General features: G+C 36.0%; 1 protein-coding gene across 6 annotated transcripts in view; it reads left to right on the top strand.

Annotated features, from left to right (window-relative positions):
- LOC135195593 (insulin gene enhancer protein ISL-1-like) overlaps positions 1-22,500 on the top strand; it is a 61,359-nt gene that overhangs the window by 9,509 nt on the left and 29,350 nt on the right. For all 6 annotated transcript variants that reach the window (XR_010310188.1, XM_064221913.1, XM_064221912.1 and 3 more), the window contains exons 2-4: positions 12,159-12,354; positions 19,100-19,198; positions 22,291-22,442. Coding sequence is in view for 5 of the 6 variants with exons in the window: in XM_064221913.1 (XP_064077983.1) it covers positions 12,159-12,354; positions 19,100-19,198; positions 22,291-22,442 (447 nt within the window). In the remaining variant the exon portion in view is untranslated. The remainder of the gene's footprint in view (positions 1-12,158; positions 12,355-19,099; positions 19,199-22,290; positions 22,443-22,500) is intronic.

Genomic DNA, 22,500 nt, shown 5'->3' with positions numbered 1-22,500 from the left:
TATGTGAGTATGTGTGCGCGCTGGCGTATGTATATATATGTGACTTTCATCGGATTTGACTCGAGGGCTTAATATAGTGACATTAAGGGAGCGCCATAATGCTTACCCTCCCCCTACCCACCCTCCGGTATTACATTTACAACCCCCTCCCCCTCCCGACCCCTTTGTCGCCAAATGTCACCCATTCTCGCATTGCATGTTGCAAGGCTGGTGACGCTCAGGTTCATTACGCCTCCCTCCTCCCCCACCTTCCTACCCTCCCAACCTTAATTTTCTCTCGGCAATGAAAAGTACACACATGCCAATGTAGGGTAGAAGCTTATTCAATTAGAATGGTTGGAAATCCGACGCTGAATCCCATATTGACTTCTCTTTTTATTTTTGGTTGATGAATAACTCCGATGAATAAATTTGACTGAATTGTTGGATTATTAATTTTCTTTTACGTTATTATGCATTTTACTGTCCTTTGAATTTTGTCATTAAATGATGTGACATTTTCATCAATTGTTAAAGTACTGGCGGTACAATTTCCCTAGTGTAACTAATTAAGAATTGCTAATTTAAAATACAGAGCTAAACTTACACATATTCATTCGGTGACTATGATGACGTCAGTTTTATCTGAATTACTTACAAACGTCACTATAAAAAGGTTTAATTGTTTTTCATGAGTTTTTTGGGAGGAGTCAAGAGTAAGGACGAAAAGCTTGAAATGCTTGCAGTAAGCCAATCAAATAGCAGCGGCATTTCGCGCATGCTCCCTGCAAAATCACAATCATTGCCATTTAGTGTCTATTTTCTCTCTTTGCACTTGCTTGTTAATCCTTGATTATAATTTAATCATCGGTGACCTACGTCTCTGTGACTTTATATGTAAAAGTCGCGTTAGTTATGTGTACATTTCCGTATGGTATGTACACAATATTCTTCGGGATTATCTATAGTTATATGAAGGTCCTGTCTCTGTTATTCTATTTCATACCTATTCCTTCTGTTTCTCTTTTAAACGCAGTTTCTGTTGGCCTTATATCCCACTGTGCCGCTGTTTTTGTTACTTCTGTTATTTGAATGTAACATTCTATTTCCCTTGTATTTTATTCCCAGTGATTTTTTGGTTTTCGTGTCTCCCCAGTTCTATCGTTTCTGCTGTCCTTATATTCCCTGTCCTACTGTGTCTGTTGTCCTTATATTCCCTGCTTTGCTTTTTCTGTTGTCCTTAGATCCCCTAAACTGCTTTTTCTTTTTATGTCGGCCTTCTATCCCGTCATGGTGTCTCTGTTGCCCTTTGTATCCCGACATGCAGTTTCTGTTGCCCCTTTTTATCCCAATATGTCTGTTGCCCCTAGTATCCCGATATGTCTGTTTCTGTTGCCTTTGTATCCCGATATAGCTGTTGTCCTTGTATCCAGACATGCGGTTGCTGCTGCCCCTTGTATCCCGATATGTCTGTTGCCCTTGTATCCCGACATCTGTTTCGGCTGCCCTTTGTATCCCCATATGTCTGTTTGTGTCCCGATATGTCTGTTTCTTTTGCTTTTGTATCCCGATATGCCTGTTTCTGTTGCCCTCGTATCCCCGTTTAACCCTTTTTCTGTTATGTTTCCTTTCCCTTTTCTTTGTTTGGCAAGTCTTATTCTTCGTGGTTCTTTCATTTCTATTTTTCAAGTCTAACCACGTCTAGCAGACATTTCTATTGGCCTTCTATGCCTCTACGGCTGACTGACGTCGGAAAATTTGACATAAAGCCAAGATAAAATTTGGGCGTAGCTTGGGGCCAAAGGGTCCCTGCAAAAAGAAGAATAAAAAAAACTATATTAATGCCTACAGTGCACCGTGTGAAGTACACTGACGGTACTGGACCCCTTACTGGGTCTAAGGCTGGTGACCCTTCTTTCTACTAACCTTAAGTTTATTCAAAATGACATCTGCCTTAAAATTCAGGTGCGATATGATATTGGGTCAACACGACATCCAAAATCGCCAGAGGACTACTTTTCCTTTGGCCTGACGAAGGGGATGAGATCGGCTGTGTATGCGTGAAGTGCTTACTGTAATTAAATTTTCATGATGTGTAGTTAATACTCATTATGTGCCTAGTCTATGCTAATCTCGGTATACCTGCGAATATAATGTTTTATTGCAAAGCTCCTCTATGTGCGTAAGTTTATATGTCCTGGAGTAAAAAATATATCAGTGAAAGCCGTAATATATACATACACACACATACCTAGTATGTATATCTAATAAAATGAGCCCATAAAAACGCCAAATTATAGAAAGTAAATACTATATTTGTCGCTCTCTTCATTACCTACCTGAAGAGCAGTCTCTGAAATATAGTACTTATTTTCTATATTTTGGCGTTTTTATGGGCTCCTTTTATTACCAGTCATATATGTATATTATATGTGTGTGTATATATATATATATATATATATATATATATATATATATATATATATATATATATATATATATATATATATATATACACGCGTCTGTTCGAGTTTGTTTGAATATAATAGACAATTTTTCCCACAATACATTGCTAATCAGAATTTTTCTTCAATGACTAAAGGACAAACGTTAACCACTGCTTCGAATAGCATGACGTAATAAAATATAACGATTCAGAAATAAACGCGTTTTATTTGAATATGCGCACGCTCCTTCACGGATCCAAAATGTGCGCAAACGTGCATAGCTGAAAAGCGAACCTGTCGTTTCCTTTTTTAGTTATTTATTTTTTTTTTATCTGTCTTCCTCTTCTATAAGTCCTCAAAAATTAACTTGGTAAGTCCGTCCCATCGGAATTTGAATAATCGAAATAAATCAATAAAATGAGAAACTAAATAAATAAAAAAAATTCTATTGAGTGGCAATGATGGCGCTCACAACGCGGTCCGAGAAGCCAGTAAAACGCCCGAAGTGAATTTTGGATACTTAGTCCCAAGTGATTCTTAAGGAGCTGATGGTTTGAATGATCATCTATAATCGCTGGTCTCGAAACACCACCCGGTACTGGCATAAGGACATCTTAATCAGACGACTATTGAATTCTACTCAGTTCTACTCTTTAGCACATTCAAAGTTTCCACAGTTATAAAGGGGTACTCACTTTATAACCCTGGCGATTAAATGTTCTCCATGGTAGAATAAAATCTCGGTGGGAAATGTGTGTCCACTCGTATTCTGAAAAAAAATATATTGTATATATAATAAATATATATATCTTTACATATATAAAGCTGTTCAAAAGGGAGGATTTGTAACTGCGGCCTTCGGTTATAAAAGATTGGCTGTATAGGAGAAATAAATGAATTCCTTTATCAATTAAGAAAAAATATTGAAGTTTCGATTTTAAAGTAATTCTCTCTCTCTCTCTCTCTCTCTCTCTCTCTCTCTCTCTGAAAGGCAATTCGACTGAAAGGAATGTAATTGCCAGATGAAATGGGAAAGATTTGAGAACATGAATTATCATTTTTTTCCAACTCTATTTCCAAGAGCCTTAATTCGCTCCATAAAATGCGTCGCAAACTATTTCATTATTATATTTTATTCCTGTTTATTTTTATACACAAAGTCGGACTGTAGTTCATCCTTAACTGTCCTCAGATAAACGTATTTCCCGCATTTATTTTCTGCTACAGAATTAATATTATTGTCCGGCGTAAAAATGAATCGGAAAAAGGCGTATCAAGCAATGCCTTCGAGCGACCTCAAAGCATACTCCTGCCCCCTCCCCACTTCCGCCCCTCCCCCCCACCCCTCCAAAGAAGAGGGGAAAAGTACTAGTAGAGGGAAAAAATAAATAGTAGGATTTAGCGTTTTAATGAATTATAAATGGAAAATGTTTTTTTTTTTTTTTTTTTTTTTTTACCGGAATGTTAAGCGGTAAATTGCATCCCATAATTATATGAGCTACTGAGAGAGAGAGAGAGAGAGAGAGAGAGAGAGAGAGAGAGAGGAGAGAGAGAGAGTCTGTCACGGGAAAATGAGTTGTAGATGTATTTCGAAATGCTACGTGGGAAAATTAAGTAGAGGTGGAAAAGTCTGCGGTAATGAATATTGAAGAAAATGCAGGTTTAATATTTTGAAAAGGTAGATCAAGCATTAAATGCTTTTTGTTGTGGAGAATTTGTTGTGTGCTTCCACGGATGTCATTGGAGGAATCTTGATACTTTGGGGGTATGTATGTGTGTTTGTCTGTATGGTGTTTTTACGTTGTGGAACCAGAGTTTTTCAGCAACGGGACCAACGGCTTTACGTGACTTCAAAACCACGTCGAGAGTAAACTTCTATCACCAGAAATAAACATCTCTAACCCCCTCAGTGGAATGCCCAAGAATCGAACTCGCGGCCACCGAGGTGGCAGGCCAATGCCATACCGATCACGCCACTGAGGCGCTATGTGTGTGTGTGTGTGTGTATTTACGTGTGTTTATGCGTTTATGCGCGAGTTTTTAAGGACACCAAAAAGCGACAAAAATACGTGACTGGTGTTTTGCAGGAATCATTATAATAACAAAATTAATGGTGGGGAATTATATCAGTATATGAATAATTACGCAAGCACAGTGCAGTACACGAATAAAATGGAGAACAATGATAATACAGTAGCTAAAATATAAGGATTCCATAACTATTTATAATTGCTAATTTCAATCAGGGCCACTTCTTCTATATTCCTAACCCGCTGCTGCTGTTAGAGGTATTTGAAGTACGTAGTCCAGTATAAACTCTCGGGCTTAATATATATATATATATATATATATATATATATATTATATATATATATATATATATATATTATATATATATATAATATAAAGGTAACGCCTTCTAAGAGAGTATGTAATAAGATGTTTTGACTTTTTATTTGAGAACGTAAATACTACGCTCATTATTATGAATGAATAAGGATAATTGTGAACCGTCTAACTTCGTAGAGACGAGGCGTTACGGTAATTTAATTCTTTAATCCAATAACCCGAGTTGGGTAAAATATAAAACAAGAAGCCTTAAGGGCTCTCTCTCTCTCTCTCTCTCTCTCTCTCTCTCTCTCTCATTTAGCAGTAAGTGCAGGCGAGAAATCAATACGGAGGCGAGAGAGAACGAGCGAGCGAGAGAGAGAGAGAAAGAAAAGAACGCGTTTAATTTACTAATTGCCGCTGACTTCTGTTTCTTTCCAATACCGAAGGTTAACGATGATGAAAGTCACCTCTTCTGAATCTGCTGAAAGTCTCTCCAGTAGTAAATAGTTATCCTGGAAATGGCGAATAAAGTGCTATTTTTTTTTTTTTTTTTCTTTTTTTTTTTTGGATCGTACTCTCGCAGGTAGACGAAGTACCCAAATCGTACTCTTGAATTTTTTTATTTTTTGTATTTTTTTTATTTTCGTCTTCAAATTACCAATAAGGCAATGTAAGTTGGAGTAGCTGTGGAAGTGATAGAAAGAATTCTTCAATAAATGGTTTTCTTAAAAAAGAAAATTAGGATATAGAAGATATTTCTTCGGTAGCTCTCCTAGAGGTAGACGACATTTCCTTAATAATAATAATAATATATAATAATAATAAAATAACTATAATAATAATAATAAGAATAATAAAATAGTATTTAAATGAAGAATCCTCTCTGATGTCAGTGGTAATATTATTAATCTTTTTTGTCATTTCGCCAACCAATCACAAGTAAATCACTTATTGATTTTGATATCCAACGATTTTATTTTTTGTCAGTTCTTTATAGAATTGGTAGGCGGTATACTTCCCAAGGAGGTGACAATTAACTGGCTCTTTCTTGCCGCTAGCAACGAGGAGGTTAGCTAGGCTGCAGGAGGCTGACTGAGCGATCGATGTAAATACCTTTCGTCGCGACTAGCTACGGTCATCGAAATCGGATTAAAAACCTAAAAACGCTGAAAATTGGGCCATTTTCTTCCCCGTCTTCCGAACATCCAGCAACGATCTTAAAGACGAGACTTCATAGTCTACGCCAGAGAGCTCAGACAATTGCGTCTTTGTGTCCGTATCTTTCTACTGAATACCAGTCTTTACTTGTCAACTGATCTTTAGTTTGTGCTGATATCAACGGAATACTGGTCTCTTGAACTTGGACCAACCTAACTTTCATTGATTACTGTAAACCGGTCTTTACTTGTTAGCTGATCTTCAATTTGTGCTGATATCAACAGAATATTGTTCTCTTGAACTGGACCAACCTAACCTTCATTGATTACTGTAAACCAGTCATTACCTGTTGATCAGTATTCAGTTCGTGCTAATATCAACAGAATACCCTGCTCTAGAATTCGACAAACCTAAACTCTGTATTACTACAAACCAGTCATTTTACTTGTCAGTCATTCTTTATTTTGTATCACTAGAATAATCTCTCTAGAACTCGACCGCCCTAACGTTAAATGTTACTATAAGCAGGACGCTCATTTTTGTATAATTCAGCTATTTTCCCTATTTAAGACTATTCATCCACGGAATAGGGAACCTTTCCCAAATACTTAGCCGCTCACCGTCAACTATGTAGAAACCTGCTAGCCACCTTACTCTATTATGTAGAAACCCGCTAGCTGTCTTACTCTATGTAGAAACCCACTAGCCACCTTACTCTACTATGTAGAAACCCTCTAGCCGTCTTCTTACTCTATGTACACCGCTAGCGTCTTACTCTACTATGTAGAACCCGCTAGCCACCTTACTCTACTATGTAGAAACCTGCTAGCCACCTTGCTCTACTATGAAGAAACCCGCTAGCCATCTTACTCTACTATGTAGAAATGTAGAAACATGCTAGCCACCAGTTCACATTCCTTCCAAGAAATATTAATAATAATAGTAATAAAAAAAATAATAGCAACAGTAATAAAAGAATAATATTATTAATAATACCCCCTCCCCCCTCCAACCGTTCTTTTCATTCATACTCCATATCCTGCGCCGTCAGGAGGCTCATCGGAAGCTCCTGCCGTCGTAGGATGGCAATAGGAGTTTGCAAGGACTTTTTTTTTCTGAGGAGGAGGAGGAGGATGGAGGTAGGAGTGTTCAGGTCACAGGTCGATTCAGCCTCACAAATTCATTAATGCTATTCCTTGTAATTAATATAAACGAGAGAGAGAGAGAGAGAGAGAGAGAGAGAGAGAGAGAGAGAACAACACGTTCACTTTCTCCAAGCATGCACACATAGATACGTCATACATACGATTCGTATTACCGTATGGTGTTTAGTGACGCACGAACAAACATGTTAATTTCTTGAAAGGTTTGGACAAGACTCCGTACCTTTTCATATATTCATATATACTATATCTATATATATATATATATATATATATATATATATCTCTATATATATAATATCACATATCTGCATACATATATAAGTATATATAAATATATATATATAATATATATATATATATATATATATATATATATATATATATATATATATATATAGAGAGAGAGAGAGAGAGAGAGAGAGAGATGTATTGACTTCTGACTTCATACACTAAGATTATATATATATATAGATATATATATATATATATATATATATACCATATATATATATATATATATTATATATATATATATACATATATATATATAGATATATATATATATATATAAATATAGATATAGCTTAGTAAGGAGCAGGAGTCACTCCATATTAATGGTCATCATTAAAGGAAACAGGGCACACATAAAAAACACACAGATGTACAAGCTGTCTTTATTCCAGTTTCGTAATTGTTCACATAATTACAGCCCTGGTGAAGTTATTATGTGAACAATTACGAAGCGTTGGAATAAAGACAGACTGTACTATATCTGTGTTCGTCCTTTTTTCTTGTACCGACGAATATATATATATATATATATATATATATATATATATATATATATATATATATATATATATATAGAACTATTAAGCAAAAATAGTTCGCAGCGCTATTCCCGCCGCTAAAATTGACTTAACCCAAAGGAACTAAAAATTCCTTAAACGAGGCGATAGAAAAAAAAACAACCCAATAAAATATCAAGAAGGAGAAAAATATTAATCATGGTTATGAAGGAGTGCAAATGGCGCAGTTGGTTCTGATTACCTTGGGATTTACGATTAATTAAAGCTAGAGTCTTTTGGCTGGTTTTCGTTTAATCTCTCTCTCTCTCTCTCTCTCTCTCTCTCTCTCTCTCTCTCTCTCTTATGGAACATTCATGGTTCCTTCTTTGCCGTTTCTTTGAAACTGCATATATTTGGAAAGAGGATTAAATCTGAAATGAACAGAGATATATATATATATATATATATATATATATATATATATATATATATATATATATATATATATATTTATATATATATAATATAAATATATATATATACATATATATATATATATATATATATATATATATATATATATAGAGAGAGAGAGAGAGAGAGAGAGAGAGAGAGAGCGTTGACCAGTATGAAACTTATTTAATTTTGTACGTTATATCAAATCACATCATCGAAGCTTCACGTATGCATTGCTTCTGAATATTAAACGCATAAACTTCGGAGGCAGTGCATAACTAAATTAATTATTGTTATTATAATTATCGTTATTGCCTATCATTCCGATCACATCAACTATCACACCACGGTACCGGACGTTTGCTCACGGCATAAGGCCTCATAAACGCAAAGCATTAACGAAGAGACATTTTTAAAGCTTGACTTATTTTTACTTCCGTCCAGTGTGGGTAACTCAAGCTAGCGCCTGTGTTCACATAATTCCAGCTGAGTCCATCAACGGCACGTCTTCCCTCCTAGCCATGTGTTACGCCGCTAGAAACATTTGCAAGATATTAATAGGTTTAGTCGGATTCTCAGAAAGTATCATTTTAAGACAGAACATCCAATGTTGGGAATTGAAGTTCTGAGACGCCTGATCCCGTACCTAGTTGCAAAATGATATGATTTTAACTTGAATACCTTATTAAATTACCTGTTTACCTGCATAGGTTTTTGAACGGTTTATTTTATCATGATAACAAGTCTAATTATATTATTTTTGGTACGTTCTTCAGTCTCCTGGAGTTCAACGTTTGAATATTATGAGCTGATAAATAAGAATGTTATACACCAAAGAATACCAAATATTCTTCCTGAACAGGAATGTTAGGTATTAAAATCGCTCGAACCAGATACAATTTGCTGACTTTGATAAAATTATTATGGTTCCACAAATGTCATTTTTTTTACCAAGACGAAACTCAAAGTGAAGGGTACACTCACACACACACATGTATATATATATATATATATATATATATATATATATATATATATATATATATATATATATATATATATACATATATAAACAAAACTACCAGATTCTCTCTAGATAAAATAATTTCGCTGAATAACAGATTTAAACGAACATGGCCGGCGAGCGCAAAGCCGTAGTAGTAGGTACAGCAAATGGCGACACAAAGTGTTCCCTGAATTAGGGAGTTCTCCCCTAAAGCGGGGAGGAGTGAGTTTTCCCCCCTAGCATAAACCGTCATTTCGAACGGACTGATTGATTTATTATAGACAAACTTCTATCAACGAAAACATGCTTTCGGCCACACATGCAGCTGTTAGCTTCGCAGTCACAGCAATTTAACGGTAACGAAAACAAGTAACGGTAATAACAAGTAGAGTAACGGCAGCAACGGCAGGGGTTCCCCTATTGCCCTCTATTTTTCCCCCCTTTCCGTTTTCCCCCCCACAACAACTCGCGTCCCTTACCGCTCTAGCCCCCGCCTGTAAATAAACTCTATGAAAATTCCCTTTTAGGGGAGACCTCCTACTCCTCTTGCACTCAGGCTTAACCCCTCCCCCCAACCCCCACCCCTTAATGTAGTCCTCACCTTTCCCTCCTAATCGCCCCCCTCTCACCTCTCCCCCACCCCCCCCCACCCCTTTTCTTTTACCCAGGAAGGTCGCTTTTATAAAGGAGTTCTTTAGTGTCGCCTCCGAGGAAGAAAAGGGAAGGCGAGGGTTGAACTTTCGGGAGGGCGGGGGGTGTTTGGGGAGAGGGTGGGAAGTCGGGGGCCAAAAAAGGGTTTTGTAAAGGAAATACCGTGAGAAGGCGCGATTTGAAAACGCCATGTATAGTCTGTAGGCAGAGGAGAGATTAGGAAATGAGAGAGAGAGAGAGAGAAAGGAAATTCGTTTATTATGGTAAGACAAACATTTATTTATAATATATATATATACATATATAACATATATATATATATATATATATATATATATATAGAGAGAGAGAGAGAGAGAGAGAGAGAGAGAGAGAGAGAGAGAGAGAGAGATTAGGAGGTGATGTATTTTGGGTCTAAAAAATGTCCAGATTTGTTATATACCAAAACTAAAGTAACATCGCCCTTCTCTCACCTTTAAGCATTTCCGAATCTGGCTGTTTGTATTACAATATCATTGACGTATTATATCTTATGTATTGACTGAAAAGTCTCTCTCTCCCTCTCTCACATACACATACACATTTCAGATACTAAACTCCGCCAGACGCTATTACTCAGTATCCATTTGACTAACTTGGCATGTATATGCATGTCCGTATGCAGACGGAATACATAAACACACAACTGAGAATAATAAACATTCCAAGTCCGAGGGGAGTGGCAGCAGAGACTAATACCCGACCATAATGCTATTACCGTCGGATTATCGACGATTGCGAACGAAAACAAGACGTCCCGTAAACTCTGATACCATCCACCCGAGGACAGTGATTACGACAGGTATTATACCTGTATTCGAATCTATTTCCCAGGCCCAAGGGGCGAATTAAGTTCTTGCGTTCCGTTATTGAAAGTCGTGGGCACAAATACAAGAATTTAATGGTTTGAGCAATAATCATAATATAATTCGCCGCTTCAAACGATTGCGCATATATTTTTTTTTTATATAAAAGAAGCGTATTAGATAAACATAGTATTTCTGTGATGAATGTAGAAGCTTTAGTATGCATTTATTTCTGGGTAACGTTTGAATTTAGCTGACCGCTCTCGTATATTGTTATTGGGAATTGTTCATTCTTCATTTGTAGCGAACTGTATCTAAATTTATTGCCTGCATATGTTCTTTAGCTAAAAAAGATGATTTACTGTTATTATCATTGCTGTAATTGCTATTATTATTTTCAACAATGTTTGTGTGTAACCGAACCTTATTACTCTTTATTCCGTGTGTCTAATTTAGTGTATTGTAGTGTATCTACCTTGAGATGAAATAAAACACATTATCATTACTGCACCGTAAAAGTAGGTCTTAGCCTTGAATTAGATTATGCGGTTATGTCTTAGCTACTTTTCTGAAAAAAACTGAGGCGAATTTTGACAGGTTACCAACTAACCCTGAAACTAGCCCAGCACCCCGAAGAAAACAAGACATGGGGAAACGGAATTTAAACGAAGATCATTCCGAAGGTCTGACAATAGATAGAGAGAGACCAACCAGTGTACGGTTCCCCCTCGTTAATTCTTGCACTGTTACTGTCATGGGAATCATTACTGTTATGATGACGTGGGGTTTACAGCTAATTACGTGTAATTGTTCCGTGGGTATTGATTTTCGTGGAGCAGTCTCGTCTAATTTGACATGCGGGCAGGAAGGAGACAATACAGGCTCTGAATAGAATATATATGTATATATATATATGAATATATATATATATATATATATATATAATATATATATATATATATATATATATATATATATATATATATATATATATATTAGTGTGTGTGTGTGTGTGTTATGTGTGTCAGTGTACGAGCTAGATAAACAAATATATGTGTCTCTGTGTGCGCTCTAGCGTATAGTTGCGTATACGTAACTTTCTGTTCCTGAATTGTACTGTTATTATATATATATATATATATATATATATATATATATATATATATATATATATATATATATATATATGTAATATGCATATGAATTAATTTTTTAATAAATTGTCCCTAACAGATCTTCTAATCTTTTTTTTTCTACATTCATTCACTCTGAATGAACCCTCCTCGAACAGCCATTCACAAGCGATCCCTCTCTCTCTCTCCTCCTTCCAGCCGAGCGAGGAGGGCGGGTATCGGTGTGCATAGGATGCGGGGGAGTGATCAACGACCAGTACATCCTACGGGTGGCACCGGATATGGAGTGGCACGCGGCCTGTCTCAAGTGCGTCGACTGCCACCAGTTCCTGGACGAGTTCTGTACGTGTTTCGTGCGGGACGGCAAGACGTACTGTAAAAGAGACTACGTCAGGTGAGCTCTTGCAGGTGTCACATTATTTGTCCCATTGTTTGTTTGTGCCATTGTTTATTTGCATGTGCTATGCACTCATGCGCATAGGTGTTGGAATGTCTGTGGAATGATTTGCGACAGATTTTCACGTACTTTAGTACACAGTTTGAATATGGAAATGTGAAATATCGAATGTAATACAGACAAAATATCTGCTGAACTACATATTTATCTGTCTTTCCTTTGCTATGTAGGTAAAAACGCGATTGTAAAATCACGGTTATATTATTATAACGTGTATAACAACTGTACAAATGCACACACACATTTATTATATACATATGTATATATATATATATATATATATATATATATATATATTATATATATATATATATACTATCCTATATATACTATATATATATATATATATATATATTGTATATTTATATATGCATATATATTTAAAATGTGTGTATTTTGCTCGCGATTGCCCGTTCCTCTGTAAACATTTTAATTTTTTATGTGCTATTGTATTTCATACACTTCTGCGGCTGTTTCATTACAATGAAATCTAGCATTTAATAATTAGATAATAATTATAATTTTCGTTAATTTCGGTACCTACTACCACCGCCTTTACGTTGAGAGAGAGAGAGAAGAGAGAGAGAGAGAGAGAGAGAGAGTCAAGATTTCGCCGAAATCCTCTTGTCCGGCCCATCTCCTTACCTTATCCAATGACCTCTTCGCCCCTCTCCCCATACCCCCCTCCCTATCCGCTCCCTCCAAAATCCGCCCCACCCTGCCAAAATCTTGATCAGATCTTTGAAATCCCTCTATAATAAATCCATAATCCTTGGCTAACATGTCGAGGCATCGCTTAAGCGGATTTGTTTTTACGGCGGAGAGGAGTAAGATGGCCGACTTCCTTGAGGAGGTATGTCGGGGCCCTCGGAGTTTCTTGTTTGCGGGTTTTTAATTTAGCGAAATACGCGGTAGAAGGCCTCGCTGCATTTCGGGTTCTTAACTGTCCCGAGAGAGGATAATGAGAATTTTGTGGTTTTTGCGGTCTTTATTTCGCGAGATGGACGATTGGCTTGGCTATTTGGGCGTTCTTAATTTTTGTGATTTGATAGAATATTCAGCTACATTTCCAGTTCTTAATTTTTCAGGAAAAAATCGCAAATAAGAACGTTGTCAGACTCTTAATTCAGCGGTGATGGTGCCCTGGTCTATCCTTAATTCATAATAATACTGACTTGATTATTACGAAGATACAGAGAACCGTTTACAAGTTCTAATTTTCAATGCCGAAGAAAATATATGGATTACAAATCTTTATTTTTGAAATCCACGATACATATGAATAAAGACACGGAATCAATTTTCAGAATTTGGTTAATTAAAGGAAGTTTTATCTGACGCATTTCATAATGTGAACAATTAACGGAAGAAAATGTAAGTATAGGACTTAAAATTGTAACTAAAAAATACTGTGTTATCACTATTATTATTATTATTATTATTATTATTGTTTATTATTATTATTATCCAGTAAAAATTATAAAGAAGCTTTCTCTTCTCTGGGATTCCAATTATGAATAAGGTTTGTAAAGCGATACAGCGAGGAAAAATTGCATAGACACTTAATGGCACAAGCGCGATCTCTCTCTCTCTCTCTCTATCATACACACACACACACACACACACACACACACACATATATAACATATACATATATATATAGTATATATATATATATCTATATAATATATATATATTAAAGAGGAAATATCATCTCCGTCCGAGAACATCTTCTTCTTCTTCTTCTTCTTCTTCTTCTTCTTCTTCTTCGTATTTACTCGTTACAAAGAAAAAAAAAAGTATAAAAAAAAGAATCAAATCACGAGAGGTACTTTGGAAGAGTTTAATTAAGCGTAATGATTTTTTCCTTTAAGTGATGAAACGTTGACAACTACTTTTTTTTGTTTCCTTTAGTTTTTTTAGTCTCTTTTTTCTTGATTTTTTCTTTTGCTCTTTTATTTATCTCTTGGGAAACTTTAACGTTTAGTTTTCTTGATGTTTGAAGTTTTTCCGTTGATTTTTTTAATGTTTTGATGGAATAATTGTATTTCGATTATTTTGAGTTTTGTTTTTTTCATTGTTAATTTAATTTCATTTATATTTTTATGTTTTAGTTATTTTTCTTTATTAAAGTTGATTGTGATCTTGACTTTTATTAATTGATTATGATCGTGACTAGATGATGATGATGATGATAATAATAATAATAAAATAATAATAATAATAATAATAGTAATGATAATAATACTGAAAACTTATAACGCTTTAGTTTCTTGATGTTTGAAGTTTTTCCGTTGCATTTTTGTTATGTTTTGGTGGGATTAATTGTATTTACGATTGTTTTTGATTTTTGTATAATGCTTTTTTCATTGTTAATTTCATTTTCATTTATATATTTCAAGTTTTAGTTATTTTTTTTTTACTAAAGTTGCATTATGATCTTGAGCTTTATTCATTGATTAATGATCGGACTAGATATAATAATAATAATAATAATAATAATAATAATAAAATAATATAATAAAATAATAATAATAGTAAAGATAATAATACTGAAAACTTATAACATAGTGATCCTGACCCAAAAAATCATTGATAACGCAACAGACAAACGCAGCCAAACGAACTCTGGGCAAACTATTTAACATTATTAATTTCCCCTGCTTGCTTCTTGAATTAAGTATCGGATTAATTACGAAGCGAAAACTGCATTTTTTTTTCTTTTTTTGGTATTTTTCCTGGAAATGTGATGCAATTTGGCGTACGCACGCCGGGAGGCAGCCCCCCAACCGCCCGACAGACAGGCAGACAGACATACAGACATACAGACATACATTCAAACAGACAGACATTCGGGCCTTCCTCCCGAAGAACTTCGTTCCCTTTTTAGCTGCGTTTCAGGCAGCTTCCCCGTAATGGAATTTGCACACCGGCGACCGCTAAACACGGAAACGGTGAGCGAATCTCATATTTATATACTTTATATTTCAAATGGCTTCCATCTCTACCCCGCAAGATATCGGCGGCGAGGGCCCGGAGGGAGCTACGCGCCGGAGAGCCGTTCGGTCGAGAATCCCACGCTCCTGCTGTGAAAATATGGGCCTTAGCGACGACGGGCGTTTACGCCGTGACGTCGGGGACGGCGCTCTGAAATCTCATCAGAGACGGCGGGCGGGGGTTTGGACAGCGCTGTTTACTCTCAAATATCCGACCCCCGCCTACAGTGTTTAATCTGTGGAACGAACGGAACCATGCCACAGGAGGAGGAGTAGGAGGAGGAGGAGGAGGAGGAGGATGAGGGGGAAGGATGGGTGGATGGATTGGAGGGGAAGGGGAGAGGGGGAAGGCAAGAAGAAAAGGGGGGCCGATGTTCCCACTCCACAATTCCAAGTCCAATCGTACAAGCAGACGAACTTGAATTTCTCTCTCTCTCTCTTTCTCTCTCAAGAATCCTATACTCAGCTTTGTATATGCACAAACAATTACTACTACTATTACTAGTACTAGTACAACAACAACAACTACTACTACTACTGCTACTGCTACAGTTGTTAAGATTTTAATGGTAAGGATTAATAACAATAATTATGATGCCTATTTAGTTAACAGTTATAATCATGGTAATGATAGTGAGGATGCAATTATAATCATCATATTTCGTACTAATTTCAGTCCTGAAACGGATCTCCGCCAACGTCGATAATCCTCCAAACTAACTTACAACCGAATGAATATCAACAGACACCCCATTCCCGGTTAATGAGTCCATCAATATTTGGATTAAAAGCGCGTAAACGTCAGCGAATTATCAACTTCTCAAACGAACGAACCTCGCGACTTTGAAAAGAAAAAGGTCAAGATGACCCAAGGTCACGTTCATTATTTTCTCTCCCTCGAAAGGTTCGTTGGGATGTAATCTAATTTGACTGAGTGGAATTAAGTCTTTCCGAGGTTATTACCTGATTAATTAGACCGCTAAGTCACTTTCTGAAGCCTTATGAAATGAAAGAGTGGGAATTAAGTTGAAAAACTTGTCAAAGAAGTTGGACAGCTACGGATAGAAGGTCGGTAGATGCAGACGTGACTCTTGTCTGGGGTAATCTTTATCAAATATTATTATTTATAATATACTTGGTTTCATAAAGTACCGTTGCAACAACGATGGTCACCGACACTAAAGAAATACCCTGGGATAATCTTCAAGAAATATGATTATGTATTTACATGGCATCATAAAATAGCGTTACAGCAACGATGGTCAGCGACGCTAAAGACAAACAACTTGGAAAATGGAAAATGTATTTTTCCTAACAAAAGCGAGACGATGTTAACAAAAGTAATCTCTCACCACGGAAGGTGTAAAGTATTAATCACCCATTAAAAGAGGGATATCCTTTTTGCTATTTTATTATATATAGTTCTCACTAAGACAAAACGAGCGACTGATTAATTATACGCGAAAAAAAGCAAATTTTTTTTGTTTTAGACTATACTTAACTGTATTTTGAATTCAATTTACAACATTATTTTATTGACCTAACCTAGATCAATCAATTCTGATCCAATACGTTCATTTAACAGTCCCGATAATTTTGTATATATATATAGTATATATAATTTAATATATCTATATATCCTATATATATATATATTATATTATATATATATATATTATATATATATATATATATATCTATATACACATACATATACATACCGGTGTATAACTTAATTACAAGTAATAACAGTGCATATTCAACACTGGGGAGAACAATTATTAGTCAATCTTAGAGCTTCAAATTATGACACCGTATTTGGGTTCGAGTTCTTTAAAGAACTAATGAATAACTTAAATAATAGCAATCTAATATTTCTATCGCAAAAATAATTTTCTGTGACATTTAACAGCCAAAGTTACAGGGCAAACAAGTTCTTCAGTCACTTCTTCGTCATAGTTTCTTTGTGTAACATTTTGCAGCCAAATATACAGGGCAAACAAACCTTTGTCAATTCGACAGTATCCTAAAAGCTTAAGTTTTCATTGCATCCATTATATCAGCAATTGACTGCCTGTATATGCTGAATCAATTTACCTCCACTACACTCACTATAGGATATCACTACTCTAGTAGATTCACATCAACCGTGCGTCTGATGTTATAGGCTAGTCTCTTGCGACGTTCCTGATCGGCTGTTGAGAAGCTAATCACAGGGCTGGAAACTCTCAGTCTCTCTCGAGAGTTCACATACGCAGGATGTCTGTTCCACCTCTCTTGAGGGAGACTTTTGAAAGACGTATCCCTCAGGAGGTAGAACATACATCCTGCTTATGTGAAGTCTCTCGAAAGACAGGGAGACTTTTGAAAGACGTATCCCTCAGGAGGTAGAACATACACATCCTGCTTATGTGAAGTCTCTCGAAAGACTGAGAGTTTCCAGCCCTGCGACTGGCTTATCAACAGCCAATCAGGAGCGTCGTAAAGGACTGGTCTAGACAGCAGATGGACGGCTGATGTGAATATACTATAGTATTCCTGGAAATAGTAGTTCACGGCTCCAGCTGATAGTAATGATAATGATAATACTACTAATAACTGTAAGCCGACGCCCCTGTGCGGCGCCTTGATCTAGCATAAACAAAGGCAGGGCTCGAAATTAAAAATAAACATTCGAGTTCAATCAACGGGCAGGGACTCAAAAATTCGTTCGGGAAAGTTTCCGAATAAATATTTAAATATGAATAAATAAACAGCCCTATTATCCACTCATAATTGATTAATAACATCATACCTTTAAAGGCGAAGGCGATCGCGGCATTATTCAATCATTCAGTTTTATTATTCATTCCGTCATCTATAATTCTCCAAACGACAAAATGCAATCGAATCGGAATTTCGTTTCGCGGGGCTGCTGAGAGAGAGAGAGAGAGAGAGAGAGAGAGAGAGAGAGAGAGAGAGAGAGAGAGAGAGAAATTTTCATTTTAATGTCTGCAAAGAAATTGAATTTTCATGCGAGCGAGTTCACTTTTCCCCTACTTCCTCCCCAACCCGGCACCCCTTCCCCCCTCCCCCCTTCGGGTCTGGGCTGGCTCTGCATTTTCGAAAAGGGGGCAAAGAAGAATTTTCGCAATTATTTTAATTTTAATTTTCTGAAGTTCTCTGGTCGAGAGTTAGTATTTATTTTTTGTTTTTATTATTTCTTTTTCTTTTTTGGAGGCTTCTACAGTTTGGGCCTAACGAATTTTGCGTTGATACACACATACACACACACACATATATATATATATATGTATATATATATAGATATATATATATATATATAATATATATATATATATATGTATATATATATATATATATATATATATATATATATATATAATATATATATATATATTATATGTATGTATATATATAAACATATAATATATATATATATATATATATAATATATATATATATATATATCACATATCCAGCCTAATATATGAATAAATTAAATATCTTCGAACGAAGAACTTCAGAAAAAATCCATATATATATATATGTATATATATATATATATATATATATATATATATATATATATATAATATACATACTGTGTGTCTGTATTTGTATGAGTCAGTGTGTACGTTGCAACCTTCAATGGCACTCACAGCCCTTGTCCCTGTTCATTTCAGATTGTTCGGAGCCAAATGTGATAAATGCGGACGCATGTTCGAGAAGACCGACCTGGTGATGAGAGCGCGAACCAAAATATACCATCTAGACTGCTTCAGGTGAGTCCGGGTGTCAGTCTATACAATGGTGTCACTTAATATTAAAGTGTGAGCGGAGTGGAAGCGTGAAGTGATTATAGCTGGTTCACTTAAGGTAGATTCTTGGGTGAGCCCTTTGCCTGCGAGACATTTGTTTTGGCGGCGGCTGATTGGCTGGGCTGCCATACCTCGGTCCCAGCCAATCATGCGGCCACAAACGTCTCGTTAGCATAGGGTTCATCCAAGAATCTACCTTAAGTGAACCAGCTATAGTCGTTCATGTCGTGATATGATAGAGTTCAAGATGAGTCGCGATAAAGTCTTAACTTTGCTATAGTAGATTCACATCAACCGAGCATTTGATGTCTACGCCAGTCCCTGACGACTCTCGAGAGTTCACATTGACGGGATGTATTTTCCATCTCTCCTGAGTGATACTTTTGAAAGACGTATCTCTCAGGAGATGTGGAACATAGATCCTACATGTGAACCCTCGAGAGAGACTGAGAGTTTCCAGCCCTGTGATTGGCTTATCAACAGCCAATCAGGAGCGTCGTAACGGACTGGCCTAGACATCAAATGCGCGGTAGATGTGAATCTACTATAGGTTATAAAAGCTGGAAGAGATGAATGGAGGATATATCTGGTTATATTGCAATAGTGGTTTGAAGAATGAAATGAGAGCGTATCTATTCACTAAACTGTTGTTATTAAATCTTAAGGATTCAGGGAATTAAGTAAAAGACAGTTATTGGGTCGTAACAGTTCAAGGCATGAAAGATAAATCATTATGATACGTTGCGATGCTAATTACAGTTTCAAGTAACTGATAATGAGGAATTGAGCGTAAACGTGATGCAAAGCAAGAAGTTAAGACTCACGAAAAGATACTGAGATACGAATCCGCTGAAAAAAAACTAAAAACAAATTGACGAAGCGTTATTTTAGAACAATTATTCGGTATTCGAAACACTCGCACGATAATAAAAACGAATTAAAAGTATATATATATGTATATATATGCATATATATATATATATATATATATATATATATATATATACATATATATATGTATATATATGCATATATATATCACCTACACATTCATATCCAGATACGGTATAGTAGTAAACATAAGGACCTCATTGACATTACGGCAGTCTTTTCACAAAGGCGCCTTCGCCCGAAAAGGACGAGGTGGCAGTAATTAGCAAACCACAGCAGCAGCGCGGGCGGTAGAACTTCAGCTCCCGGGCGTCCTAATATGTGACGAAAACACGCCCGTTTATTTATTAAAGGAGGACGAGAGAAAATTAACGTGTGTGGATGTTTCCGGGGAGTGAGGGAGGAGGAGGGAGTGAGGGAGGGATTGGAAAAATAAAAACCGGGAGTGAAGGGGAGTGAGGGAGGAGTTGGAGATTTGGGGGGAGTGAAGGGGAATAAAGGAGGAATGATGGGGAATTTGACGTTTGCGGAGTGGTGATGGAGGATGATGGGATATTTTCGGGGGGAGTGAGGGAAGGAGTTGGAGATTTTGAGGAGTGAGGGGTGGGGGGGAGTGACCAGTGGGGGGAGTGAGGGGGGAAGTTGGAGATTTGGCGGAATGAGGGAGGAGGTGGGGAGTGAGGGGAGGAAAAAGTGACCGAATGATAATAATAATAATAATAATGATATTATTATTATTATTATTATTATTATTATTATTATTATTATTATTATTATTATTATGCAGTTTAATACAGTACAGCATGGCAAAATTGAAGAAGCTGGACAGCTAGGTAGAAGGACATCAAAGGCAAGGGATATAGTAATTAGAGCTGAAGAGACCTTGAAAAGAACTACTATTACCGCCTACAGTGCGCCTCCCCGCACCACACCCTCACCCTACCACCACCACCACCACCACCACCACCGACACTCCTCACGGCAAATTAAAGATGAATAGAACGGATATACATGCATTATAGATGAACGGGATATATAAGTGTTTTATAAAGTAATAAACGAGATCCGAATGTATTTTATAGTTTTTCAATTCTCCTCTGAAATCAATATTAACGATACAAATAAAAATATCTGACGGTTGTTTTTATATTAATTCTACGTTTCACATCTCAAATAAAAGAATGTAATGCTGTATTTGGAGAGATTAGGTGCTTAAATATACATAAATATGTCTTCACGACAGCTACATAATAGTTAAAACGATACAGAGCAAATATACAAAATATTTTTTACGACGTGTATTTTATTATTCATCAAAGTCTAATTACTGCTGCTGCAAGATTTATATCACTATATTATACTGACATCTCGACACTGGTTGAAAAAAAAGTCAATTTCACAGCTCACTTTCTTATAAAGTAATAAAATCACTTTTAGTTTTTTGGATATCCATATTGATACAGTGTTACATTAACACTAATGGCTTATATATGTATATATATATATATATATATATATATATATATATATATATATAATATACTATATATATATATATATATATATATTATATATATATATATATATATATATATATACTATATAAGTGTGTGTATATGTATAATATATATATATATATATATATATATATATATATATATATTATATTTTATATATATGCACACACATACGCACGCACGCGCGTGTACATGCAAATTTAGTCGTACTGATAAATACAAAAACGTTCTCATTCACTTACACAAAGTATTACGTACTCATACACACAGATTACGTATGTATGTATGATGTATAATAGACTGTCTCTCGATGTATACATAATAAACTACCTCTCAACGTGTTTATAAGAACCTATCCTTCGACGTGTATATAAGAACCTACTCTCGACGGGTTTATGATTAACTGTCTCTAGAAGTGTGCACAATAAGATATCTCTAGACGCATATATGACAATCTATCTTTCGACGTGTGTATAACCAAATCTATCTCTAGACGTATATATAAGAAAACTATGTTAAGAACTATCACTAGACGTATATACATAGGAAACCTATATAAGAACCTATCTCTCGCTGTGTGTATAAGAACCTATCTCTAGATCTCTTTCTCTCTGTATCTCTGTATATACTCTCGATTTTCCTTGCCAGATGTTCAGCGTGCGGGAAGCAGTTGTTGCCCGGAGACGAATTCGCCCTACGAGAAGACGGCCTCTACTGTCGCCACGACTTCGACATCTTCGAGAAGAAAGCCAACGCCGAGAACAACAACACCACCAATATAAACAACAACGAACTCAAAGGTATGCGCAGTGACTGAGAGAGAGAGAGAGAGAGAGAGAGAGAGAGAGAGAGAGAGAG

This window comes from Macrobrachium nipponense, chromosome 16 (genome assembly GCF_015104395.2).
Source record: "Macrobrachium nipponense isolate FS-2020 chromosome 16, ASM1510439v2, whole genome shotgun sequence".
Taxonomy (NCBI): domain Eukaryota; kingdom Metazoa; phylum Arthropoda; class Malacostraca; order Decapoda; family Palaemonidae; genus Macrobrachium; species Macrobrachium nipponense.
The sequence above is the reverse complement of the archived record's forward strand: the minus strand, read 5'-3'. Positions and strand labels throughout refer to the sequence as shown.